This window comes from Cryptomeria japonica, chromosome 6 (assembly GCF_030272615.1).
Source record: "Cryptomeria japonica chromosome 6, Sugi_1.0, whole genome shotgun sequence".
Lineage (NCBI taxonomy): Eukaryota > Viridiplantae > Streptophyta > Pinopsida > Cupressales > Cupressaceae > Cryptomeria > Cryptomeria japonica.
In genome coordinates this window covers 589,079,517-589,092,356 of record NC_081410.1, presented here as the reverse complement: position 1 = coordinate 589,092,356, position 12,840 = coordinate 589,079,517, and the positions used below count along the sequence as shown (strand labels likewise).

Sequence of the window (12,840 nt, the reverse complement as noted above, 5' to 3'; positions counted from 1 at the left end):
GTCAAAATTTGGTCAAAATTACTCATTTGGACAAAAATTCACACTTCATCTTCAACACTTAGACAAATTTAAGCTTTGCACTCAAAAAAAATTCCAATTGAAAATAGAACATTTTGGCGAAATCATTGCATTCAAAATTGCATCCTACAAAAGGAAGCTCAAAAGCTCTCAAAACTGACTGGATTCTGGCCTGAAAAGACGACAATTAAAACCCTAAGGCTTGACCCTAAATCCAGACAATTGACTGACTAACAAAACCCTAAAAGCGAAGCGAAAAGCGAGCGAAAAACGAGCAAAAAAAAGAGGGGGTCCCCATTTCAAATGGGGCGATGTGTGAAATGGTCACAACAGATACAGGGATCCTTCTCTTGTTTTACTACCTTATCCCGCATGACCATCGCACACCCATCTTGAATGGTGCAGGAGCAGGAACCATATCTCGCTTCTACTTGTGTTTGTTGGACACAATGGATCACTAAGAGGGGGGTGAATCAGTGATTTAAACTCTTTTCCTTCAACAAGGGGATACCAGTAATATATAAGACAAACTAAGTGCTAACCGGTAACTTAAACAATGCGAGCAGGGTGTGTGAAAGGAATTGCTAAAACATTAACATAACACATGCAAAAGAATACATCACACAACACCAGATATATACGAGGAAAACCCAATGTGGGAAAAACCTCGGTGAGAATAGTTGTTGGAGATCTTCTACTCCAATCCAGCTTCACAATGAATCTCTAATTACAATATTTAGGGCACCAACCCAAGGAGCACCAACCCCTACACAATTTATAGGCTACAACCTAAAGGAGCTACAACCCCTGCACTAAGCTACAACTTAGTGAAAACAATATAAAACTCAGATATACAAAGGAAATCACTGTTGCAAATGAAGTTTTGCAGCCTTGCAATATTCTCCTCTGCCGGTTTCAGCCTTACCAGTCTGTATACTCTCCACTCATTCTGCAACTTGACTTTGCTGATCACTTTTCTCAATCTCCTCTCACAATGACTTCCTTCTTTCAACTCACACTCAATCACTCTAAATCAGGCACAACTTCTGTCAGTTTGTCACCTCTGTGTTCAATGCACTCTCCACCGATTGTTCCTTATACCGGTTTACTCTGCTTCTCCTTATCAATCAATACTTCGCTCCTAAACACTTCAAGTGTTTATCTCTTGGGCTCTCAGCAATTTTATACTTGTCTTCACACTACAGCAGTGGCAATCACAGTCTCAAGTCATCATATTTAAACTTTAGCTTTCCCGCCAAGAATCAATTCAAACTTGGGGCAATTAGGGTTTCCTTCACCCGACAGAATCTGCATGAGATCCGATCCAGTCTGTCTTGGATCGATCACCTATACTCGAGGAATGCATCTGTACACGTTTTCCATTATCCAATGCATACTTGCTAAAGATAGCAATCCCGTACATGATTTTCTACCTTGAAATCTGTCGACTCATAAAAAGCTCAGTTGTTTCCTTCTCGAGATCTTGCAGTCTGATTTCTTTGCTTTGATCCAGGTGCCAACCACTCCCTGATCTTTCTCTGTCATTCTTCCTTCCTCGAGCCGCATCAGTCAGTTACCATCCCGTGATTTTTGGCTATTTCATTAATGTCGACTAGTTGTTTCAACAACCATATCGATGGAGGCTTCACCGACCCTTGCATGTTTGCCACCTCATCTCTACCAGTTATCACTCAACATGCTCACACGCACATGCATCTCACCTAATGTCGGTGAAGTCACTGATAGTCTCAACAACTACTTGTCTTTCACCATACTGGTTGACAAGCCTTCATGTTAATCTTCGCAATACCTTATTTGTCTTTCACCATACCAGTACATTCTTCTTCATACCGGATGACATACCTCTACCGATAGCCTGCCTACAATACCGGTTGACATCAATGACAACTCAATGCCAACAATGTTGCCCTGCATGACCATTGCTTCTTACTTTTTGACGACGCGGGATGGCGGGAAGCCTCTAACTTCTCCTTGTCTTTTGTCTCCTCGTGCAACCTAACTTCACGCTGGATAGCAGGATCAACTTCTTTCCTTGTTCTTTGTATCCCCGTGAGCTCATCTTGCTTCAATTTTAGTCCTCACGGGATGGCGAGATGCCATGCCTTTTTCTTTCAATCTTACCCCGCAAGACCTTTTCTTTCCAGTCGTCATGGCTGCAGGATAGCGGGGGCGACTTTTGACTCCATTAATATTCTTACCCCGCACAACCTTCATTCTCAACTCAAACAAGCCGCGGGTTAGCGGGAGGGTCGCTATACCCTACTTGCATTTATCCCACACGAACATCATGCACACACTTTACGTGATGCGAGATAGCAAGGGGACATATTTCCCCTTGACTTTTCTTGTCCCACACTATCAACCAAGGCTCAACAAGCATATCGCGGGGTAGCGGGATGCCAGCACATACATAACGAGTCCCACACGAACATAGCACAACTTGAGCGAACCACTGAGTCGCCGACACGTGTACAAATGCGAACACCTGGACATATAGGACCACTCAAATCCAACTTCGGCCTTTCCAATTGACCACGATACTCTGATAAGCGACAAACGTCGTCGAGTCGAATTGCCATCCTAGTTGAACTGCCATGAATCAACGAATTTGAATCTACAGTCTTCAAGAATCAAACCCGATGGGTCCAACGCACTGTGAGGCATATGTAGATCAGCTCCAACATCGTCTACAACCTCCAACGTCTGTGTAGTTGTGTAGCATAACCTGCATGTTATGCGTATTACCTGTTTTCGTGTTATGCACACCTGCTACCTGCTTCTCTGCAACCTCTTGACATCCCTGCAACTCTTATTGACATCAATGACAATGATGCCAACATATCTCACTATGTATTAATTGTTTGTCGGCTTCCTCGTTGCAATCATCAGGTCTTTAACATAGATTGTGTATCGTCAAGGAAAGTAGTATGATCTAGTCGTATCAACTTTGATCCTTGGCTGACCATCTTGAGTATTCTTCTAAAATAATTTCGTGTGCAAATAAAAATACATTTTACTCCCATATCTAGTATGCATTGTCATCTTTACTATTATCTCATGTATTTGATTTAATGGATAGAGCAGTTAACAGATTGACTATTGTTAAATTATAGTACATTCCATTACAATTTTTGGAAATGGATTACTTTGCACACAATAATTCCATAAATGATAGATCTAAAAAATATGAAACTAAAATAACAGGTATTAAAAAGAGATGGGAACCTTATTGCCAAAACCAACAACTTAATGCATGGGGTTTTGTGCAAGTTTTATGTACTTTGCTCTAGCCTCTTCCCCTGCACTTTATTGTACAAATCAAGTTTCTACACATGAATGGCTACCCTTTTCTATGTTGTAAAGGGCTAAACTTATACAAATAGGAAATGAAATAAAATATTTTACAAGTAACATGATATGCATTTTTTTCTGAAAGGAGTAACTAACTACTTCAGCTGAAAATGAAATTTGTTGGCAATGGGCCAGTGTCCCTCGCAGGGATTCGCGACATGGTTTAATAGCCTCCTGTGGATTCTATAAGTCTAGTGGTTGTATTGGGCATTGACAGGTCGATCTTTTGGTGCAACGACAACCCTAGCTTGGTCACAGGTTCGAATCACGCAGGCCGCAGCGAGTGATGCTGGGAGGGGGGATTGTTGGCAGTGAGCCAGTGTCCCTCGCGGGGATTCGCGACATGGTTTAACAACCTCCTGTGGATTCTATAAGTCTAGTGGTTGTATCAGGCATTGACAGGTCGATCTTTTGGGGCAACGGCAACCCTAGCTTGTAACAAAATTAACTATCTAACTGTTCTTCAACATAACTAAAACTAACTAACTTCATCTAGATTAGGAAATACAAAAATATAAATCTTTCATTCCTTGAACTTAAATACATATTAACATGTAGCAAGCAATTATGCATAAGGAAGAGAAAGGTTCAGAGATTACTGCACAAAAATACTTTACAACTGAATTCACTCTTACAAGTCTCGGCATTGTTGTGGAGAGGGAGAGCATCATCAAGGGCTTTACCTCCAACCACAAACCTAGCGGTCCCCCGCACACCTTCCCTCTGGAAGTGACCCTACCCTTACAAGGGTGTTGACCAAAGACTAGGACTATTTACCATGTGAGCCTAGTGTTTAGAATCTACACAACACCATTCGGTCACACACTATAGGTACCTCCTAACTAGTATGACCATTTTAACTAGGGATGCATCTGTTTCATGTGAACTAACAGTCACATACATAGCTCTACGCCACCTTGGCCAAGGCTTAATAATTGTAACATGTCGTTGGTATTCACCACCCTTACTCGACTTGTACCTCACACCTACGCCCAACTAACTCACTAGTTAACTGATCACAAGACAACTAACTATTTAATGTCCTTAGACACTAACGGCCCATAACGACCTTCAAGGAAAACATTAGTCCACTACAAGCCAACTGCTCTATAGTTACTGACCAAAAGATCTTCCCTGGCCTGTATGGATTCCAACCAATTAATTAACTTAAAAATACTTAAATAACAGTCTTCTCAATCAGCCAAACATGATTTAACCACTATTGGCCTTCTATGTCTCAATTGTCTGACTTTCAATGACAATGCATGAGATATCACATAGTCAGATCTTTTACTTTAACATATTAACTGAGATAATAGTAGTGACTGTGCTGATCTGCATTCTTCGACCCATATGATATTTAAATACATAATACAGAATTGATATACTTGTCTTCATTATGACCGGATGATTGAAAGCCAATCGGCTCTGCAGAAATTATGACATGAGCTCGATATCTGAATTCGAGTGACAGACATCTACACTTATCAACAGTGCCCTGTTTGGGTTTTCAAGATATACAAAATGTTTTGGAGACACCGAGTATCCTTTGAATGTTGTTATGTTGGGCTAATCATGCATGGTATTATGACAACAAAATAGTGATCGACCTTAATGATCTCACATCGACATTCTACCAAAGGATTTTAATAATAAAACAGTGATCGATCTTAATGATCTCATCTGAACTAACATTTGCATGATTATAAGGACTTGGACATAAAATGCAATGAGAAATTCAATCAACTTATTAATTACAAGCATTCTTTCGACCTTTGATATTTTCATATAGTAGCAATGAATGAAGGAGTCGAGAGTTGCAAAGGAAGCTCCTATCCTGTCCCCTCTTTCCAATCTCTCTACTATTACAGTGATATTAATGGACTTGATAATGACTTTGTGTTTTTTGCAGTAACGAGGAAACGTAATGATTGCTTGAGTCAAGAGTATAACCCCTCAATTGCTTTAGAACATGCATATATAAGCCTTGACCTCCCATCGTAACTCATAGTCTTGGTTGTTACATACGGGGGTAGTGTGGCGTTGTAGTGTGGCATTGTTGCACTATGCAACGTTAATATTATATCGGCTATAATAGTCATAGTATGCATAAACCATACATTGCTCAATAACATTATTAATATAAATATATGTATAAGTTGCTCTCCACTTATATGTATATGTATATGTTCAATTACTATCATGCAATTATATATTTAAGATTGAATTTATTTAATATCTTGTTTTAATTCAATTATTACAAAATATAATTATAGTTCCAATTCCCTCATTTTAAATCATTAAGACGATTATAGGAAAAGACCAAAACCTGACCAACTAGCTGACAAGGTCACAACTCAACTAGCTAGACATAGGAAACAACAAACTCTAACCCAAGGCCAACTTATCTCTAGGTTCATGACTCGATGGCAATTTCATCCTCTTCCAAGGTCTACATTCTTCTCTTGGATGATACTCTCCCTCCCTTCTGAGAGCATTAACTATCCTACATCCACTTAGACACAAAAAGATAGTTAGGCTGAATCTTAGCCTTCCACAATTACACAAATTAAATAAAACATATTAGCCAACATCAATATAAATATTCATGCCAATATTTTCATCTCTTTGATGTTCATATCAACTGCAATGTTAGCAATATAAATCTCTAAAACAAAATAAAATAATTCATGTAAAGAGGGATGTAACACGCATTCTACTGTCTATCAGCCCCTGATTGTCATGACCAACATGCACAATGATCTATGATTTTATTTTTGTGGCTGACCGTACCCCTATCTCTTCCTCCCATAATTTGGCACTACCTTGAATGATATCCTTCCTAGCCAACATTTTCTGCATCTAGGAAATTGTGTAGATCTTGCTCTAGCATACCCATCTAGCACTTGCTCACTTCACTAGAATTGATACCTTCAATGGCTCTGAATTATTCTTGCAAACGAATGATTGAAAGAATTGGAGAGAGAATACTTCATGAGGCACACATTGCAATGTGTATGCATTCTTATTTATTATTCAAGGAAGTTACATTGGATGTGACTTACATTATGTAAGTTACTTAATAGACATAACTAAATTATAAATCATTACTTCATTATAAATAATAATAGCTTATATCTAACACCTAAGTCACAAGGTTCGCCAAATTTCGGCCATGAAGTTCAAAATTCGGCGAACCTCAAAGGATTACCAAAAAAATCGTTGAAATTTGTCAGATATTTGTGCATAGTGGTTTTTAAAATATATTTAAAAAAAAATTAGGGCTCTTTTCTGCATTTTATCTCGTGTGGGTTGTTTTGTCTACGGTTTGCAAGGCTCCAGGGCTCCATTATATTAGTTGGCGCAAGGCTCTAGCCCCAGTCGTGGATGCATTCACTCGCATTAGGCAGTCTGCCACGAGGGGTTTATCAAATCCAAGTGGAGGCGGGATCCTTAGGTTCTTGTTCAGGTCGGTTCTTCTGCAGCATCGTTGGGTTTGCACAGCTTCAAGATTAACGACTACTTCCATGAGACCAATACCGATAACGTTCGACCCCTCGGTTTTTTTTATTAATATGTTTTAATATAATTTATGTTATTATGTTTTTATTAATTTTTAATATGATTTATTTATAATATGTTTTGGTACATTTTTAATATTATTTTTTATGTAATAAATAACTTATATATATATATATATAAAATTACATATCTATAATGTAAAAAATTATAATATTTGTATATTTCTAATATTATTTCTTTACATTATCTTTTTATATATTTTTTAATCATCATTTATGTAATATATTATTTCTATTTTTATGTATACTATTAATTTTATTAACTAAAATATAGTAATGTTAAAACTATGTTTATAATTTTGTGAGTAAATTACTTATATTTGAAAAGATCAAATTTATATAACGCGAATTTAATGACGAATTTATTTTCAAATTTTTCCCCCTAGCCGAACTTCATCCGAATTTCATTGTTGCCGAACACGAACTCGAACTCGAACCTTGTGACTTAGTCTAACACTATGTCTAATTATGCGTTCTTTCCACTCTTGGAACTCGGGAATTGGCATCCCCAATAATGACTTTTCTAAACTCATACAAAAGCATGAGATCAATTTGGTACTCCTCTAGGAAACCACAAGGGCCACCTCTCTCACTTAAATTAAAATGATGTGGATTTGGGCCAGAAAGAAAATGATTTTCTTCTTTATAACAAATACCATGATCTAGCAGGATCCAACCAGGTATATGCTCAATCAACATCACTACCATTCTTCACAGCTGGCTGCAAAATTATATTCACATGAGCTCCAAAAATTTATATAGACTGTAAAGTTAAATATTCCACCCTCATGACATTACTGCTACAGAGAACTCAACCAATCATCCTAATGGGATTTTCAATACAATTAAATCCCTGAAACAAAAAAAAAATAGGGGATGAACTGTAGCATGTGCTTTGATTGATTTAATCTTTATAGGTCAAAGTTGCATGGACACAGATACGGATATAAATACGGGTAAGGTATCAGATACGGATATGGCCATTTTTCACAACCCCCAATATGGATACGGCTGGATACGTCATTCATAAAAAATACATACACATATATTTAATACAATTTTCTAAGTTATTAGAGGAGATTTTCATTACTTCAAAAACAATATACACACATAAATTATTATACGTTGATTTAACAATTTACAATATGCAAAAATAGTAGATTTCAATTGGAAGATAACCCAAAAAATGGGTCACTGAAATAGAAAAACATTTCATTTGTCTTTCTCATTTGGTGTAGGCTTTGTTTATACCATTTTTTTTTCTTTTATGCATGAACGAAGTTTTTTTAAATTAAATTTAGGAAGATTTACGTCAATTTTTTTTTAAAAAATCAAATCACATGGCATCCGGCACGGTTAGAAAATCAAGGTTTTTTGGGCACACGTGGGTACAGTATCCGAGCTGTATTGGATACGTATCCATTTCGGATACGGGGATACAGGCACCCAAGAAGGGACAAAGGAGTTTCCGGCTACTCTACTATAGGTCAACTATATGACTTAAAGTTCACTTAATGACTTAAAGTTCACTTAAGGATGGCCTCAAGGTTCATATGTACCAACAGTTGGAAAGAAAACATTACACTGCTGATAAAATAAGTTAAGAGTTATCATTTCTGATGAATGGGCAGCACCCAATTCGTAACTGACGGCCAGAGTCAGAGATGCCACTCTATCATATCATTTTCCAATACAGTTGGAAATCACTCCAACAATGCAGCTACAAACAGAAAAGAGTTCATATTTGAAATGCTAGGCTCATATATCCTCAATTCCCAGCATAAGCGTAGCAATGGTGGAAAGAGACACCAACAATCACAAGGCATGAAAAGTACAAATTCACGTGTAGAATCACCCAATACAAAAGCTTGGCCTCCATCCAGACAAAATCATAGATGAGGACTTCAGCCATGAGTTAGCACACCAATAATAAGACACCAGATAATAACTTACTACAACACAACACGGAGGAAATCAAGCCTACTAAAAACAAGATGCCAGACGAGCCCCAGTCCTCCAACAAGATGTTAACACAGAATGATGTGAGCTTAAAAATGAATACCGTTTCTTAACACCATCTTGAGTGACTTTCCGTTCCGGTATTTGCTTTTCAAAAGCTACACATCCATCACGTTTCCACCAAACCTATTTATTGCAACAAATAAGCAAACAAAGGTGCAAGTCATATGATTAGCATACAAATATGGTTATAGCAGTAGAAAGACCCAGGACCCTAGGTAACACACATGAAATATTCAAATTGACCTTAAAATTTAAATCATACAACAGCAAAAAGGTGTGGACTGAAAACTATTCTCACTAAATACTCCTGCAATTGGGGCCCATGTCAAGCTAGAACAGTAACTTCAGATTTTTAACAGGAGATAACACATTAAAGAAGAGTTGAGTTATTGTATTTGTAGCTAAAATTAATGAAACTATGCCTACAGAGAACTTTAAGAGTTACTGCATCAACCTATAAACTTACCCAGTTCTGCTCACGTTTTAGAATGTGTTCAATGCTATCAAGAAACTCAATTCCTTTTGGTGGGATAATCTGGAGAAGTTTCTTCACACGGTCTTCATGTATCTTAATTTCCTCTCTCTAAGCATCAGGTTGTAAGATATCCAATGAATTTAATTAGTAAATGGGAGGAGAGTAGTAAGCTAGTTTTAGTTACTGAATCATCTATACTTACAATGACTATGAAAATAAATACAAGTCTACTAACCACACTTTCCTTTGGAGCTTCTTTGTCAGCTTTTCCTGGACTCTGGAATGAAACAATCAAACAAGTTATACGAATTTTCACACACCTAAAAGGCTGTTTCTAATAGAAATTACAATTTGAAAGACAATTCCAAAGTACGTGAGACACAAGATAGGTAAAGAAACCATTTCAAAGTGGGTGCAAAACATAATAGAACGCTATCCTCTCATTCATAAGCTAAAAGGTCATGGAGATTGGACGTGGAACAGCAACGAGAACTACCATATTGTAACATATGCGATACTTACAAAAGGGTCTTCCACTAGAGTAGAATGCATATTTACTTTTAGCATTTAATGTTTTGGTCCATAGTATCTAGGTAACAAAATATAAATTTGATTTAAATCTGTCATCATGCATGTCATAAAGATTAGCTTGGTAAAGTAAACATTTGATGTGTAAATATGACATTCAAATTCAATATGCCTGTTTCTCATATCTTTCGTTATTAATGCTGATTGTCTCTTTCATTTTGTTTAAGTTCAGAATCAAACAGCTGGGGAAACAAGTGTTGACAGAACCTAGCCATAAGACATTGTTGAGAAGATACAACATCTAAAGAGTTGAGGACCAAGTGCAAAAAATAGCAATGAAAGTTATGCTATTTTAGAGGTGAAAATATCAAGTGAAAAGAGACATCAAACCAGCAATGGAGTCAATTAGTTTTAATTGTTGATATCAAGATGTCTTCAAGCATTGAAGAAAGGGTTGAGCCTCGTAACTGTAACATCCCCTTCTTGCACCTATTCAGTTTGAGGTTTCCATTGGCCTATTCCCAGGTTCCCATAAGCTAAGTGGATGTGGTTAGGGAACTCAGTGTCCTGAGGAGAGCTCTAGCAGGTGTTTTCAATGTATTTTGGTAAAGTTTCTATTTTTAGCATATGGCTATTTTTAGAAGTGTTATTTTAAGCACTTGGACTTGGCTTCTATCTCCTCTCAGTTCAGAGTGCAATGCCTTGGTGAACTCTAAGGTTTCATTTAGTGTTTTTTTATTAAGTTACTTTATAACTTAAGTGAAGAGTGTGTGTTCTTAAAGTGTTCTCCTATTTTAATGCCTAGGAAAGTGGACCACTTAAAGTTGTTTTGAAAATACAAGTTGAACTCCTAAAGTGATGCCAAAATGAAGGGGACTTTAGCAAATAAAAGATAAATATTATTGCCTCCAAAAGTGACACCAAGAATAGGATCCATAGAGTATTTTTAAAAGTCTATTAAGTGAGCTCAAAAGGGTCATACCTATTGGGAATAATTTCATGTATTTTGTAAAGTGAAATGAGAGGGAAAAAGATTCAAATTCAAATGTAAGTTGCCCTAATTCTTCCCTCACTTTATAAATATGAGTTTGAGCTCTCATTAGCATATGGGTGATTTGACAACTTAAGGAGATGTTGCTAGAATGTGCTCAGGGAGTTCTTTTGCCAGTTGAGGATGAAAACCCTCTTCTTGGTTGCTGGTTTCGGTGGTGAAATATCCACCCTAGCTGATTGGTGTTCTTGGTTTGAGATTGACAGATTTTGGCTTGGGTTGATGATTTTAGGTTTGGAGATGATGAAGATTTACGCAGTTTTCTGATATGGGTATTTAGTTTTTGGTATGGTTTGTGCTTTCTTGGAGTGTCGTTCAAGTTTTGTAGTGATTTGGTGCTTTTTCAATGTGTTGGTGTGCTTTTTCAGAAATACTGGATATCATTTTATTTTGGCCATTGGTTATTTGACTTCCTCATAGATGGGTGCCACAAATTGATGGTCATTTGAATATTTTTAAGATCTGATTTTCTAGCCTAGCCACCTGTTGTGACGTTTTCACACATCGCCCCATTGCAAATGGGGACCCTTGCTTTTTTGCTTTTTAGGGTTTGTTTTCTAGGTTTTTTAGGGTTTTGTTAGTTGGCCTTTGCATTTTGAGTGCTGTCGGGGAGATCAATAGGGTAGCAAGTCCGGCTTGAGTGAGGTCCTGATCCTGAAATTTGGCTAAGTCTAGAATGTCCTGATCCTGAATTTGACTAAGTCTGGAAACTGAAAAAACCTCCAAAAACTAGATTTTGCAATATAACTCCTGGAGGTCTGAAACCACTCTCAAACATCCTGAAAGTATATATGGAATATAACTTACTTATACTTAAATGTTATATTCCATAAAAATTATCCTGATAGAGAGTTCAAAAGTCAAATTTCGCTCCTGTCCTTCACTGAGGATCCAGAGCGAATTTCGCTCCTGTCCCTCCCAGGAGGACCAAGGCGAAGCGCTCCTGTCCCTCGCCAAGGGTCCAGAGCGAAAATGCTTAGTTGAGCCATTCCTGACCGTGTTTGGACGAATTAAGACATCAAAGGCATGGTGAAGGACCAAATGAGCATGATAGAGCATCCAGACTTAATCAAAAACAATGAAATGATGAAGTTTTTGCCTAGAGGGTCAAATTCGCTCCTGTCCCTCACTGAAAGACCAGAGCGAAATTCTTCATAATGTACAATCTGGGCAAAGATCAAGCAAGTTTTATGTTTGAAGGCAAGAAAGGAGATGAATTGAACCCGTTGAAGACAAATTGAAGATTATCAAACGTCAACAAGGGACCCAAATGCCTAAGTTCGCTCCTGTCCCTCAGGCAGGGACCAGAGCGATTTTTGTCTTATACAAATTTCTTGCCAAGTTACAATGAATTCCAAGGCATGGATGAATGAAAGGGAACATTACGAGACCGTTGAAGATAAATTTGGAAGTTGGCGAAGTGTGATGGAGACTACAAGTACAAATTCGCTCCTGTCCCTCTCCAAGGGACCAGGGCGATATCTTAGTTATGTTGCCTTTTCCTCAAATTCAAACCACTCCAAGTCAAGGTGAGAGGTGGCAAGGACATTTCGAAGCGTCTCAATCAAGCACAAAGTTACAAGGATCGCCAAAATGAAGGATTTGCACTTAAAAACCTAGGTTCGCTCCTGTCCCTCTCCAAGGGACCAGAGCGAAATCCTCATGAGGCTCTAAATTTTGAAAGTTTATCAAACATCAAGTATCCAAGGGGATCAAAGGGACTTCATTCTACGCGATGAAAGTGATGGCAAGTTGATGGAAGCAAGGACAAGCTCAAAAACTTGAAGTTCGCT

The 12,840-nt window shown here is 37.7% G+C and overlaps 1 protein-coding gene across 1 annotated transcript in view; it reads right to left on the bottom strand.

Moving 5' to 3' along the window:
- LOC131035663 (THO complex subunit 1) overlaps positions 1-12,840 on the bottom strand; it is a 211,484-nt gene that overhangs the window by 74,348 nt on the left and 124,296 nt on the right. The window contains exons 13-15 of the mRNA XM_057967377.2: positions 9,704-9,745; positions 9,460-9,576; positions 9,034-9,116 (exon numbers count right to left, since the gene is read on the bottom strand). Of these exons, the coding sequence (XP_057823360.2) occupies positions 9,034-9,116; positions 9,460-9,576; positions 9,704-9,745 (242 nt within the window). The remainder of the gene's footprint in view (positions 1-9,033; positions 9,117-9,459; positions 9,577-9,703; positions 9,746-12,840) is intronic.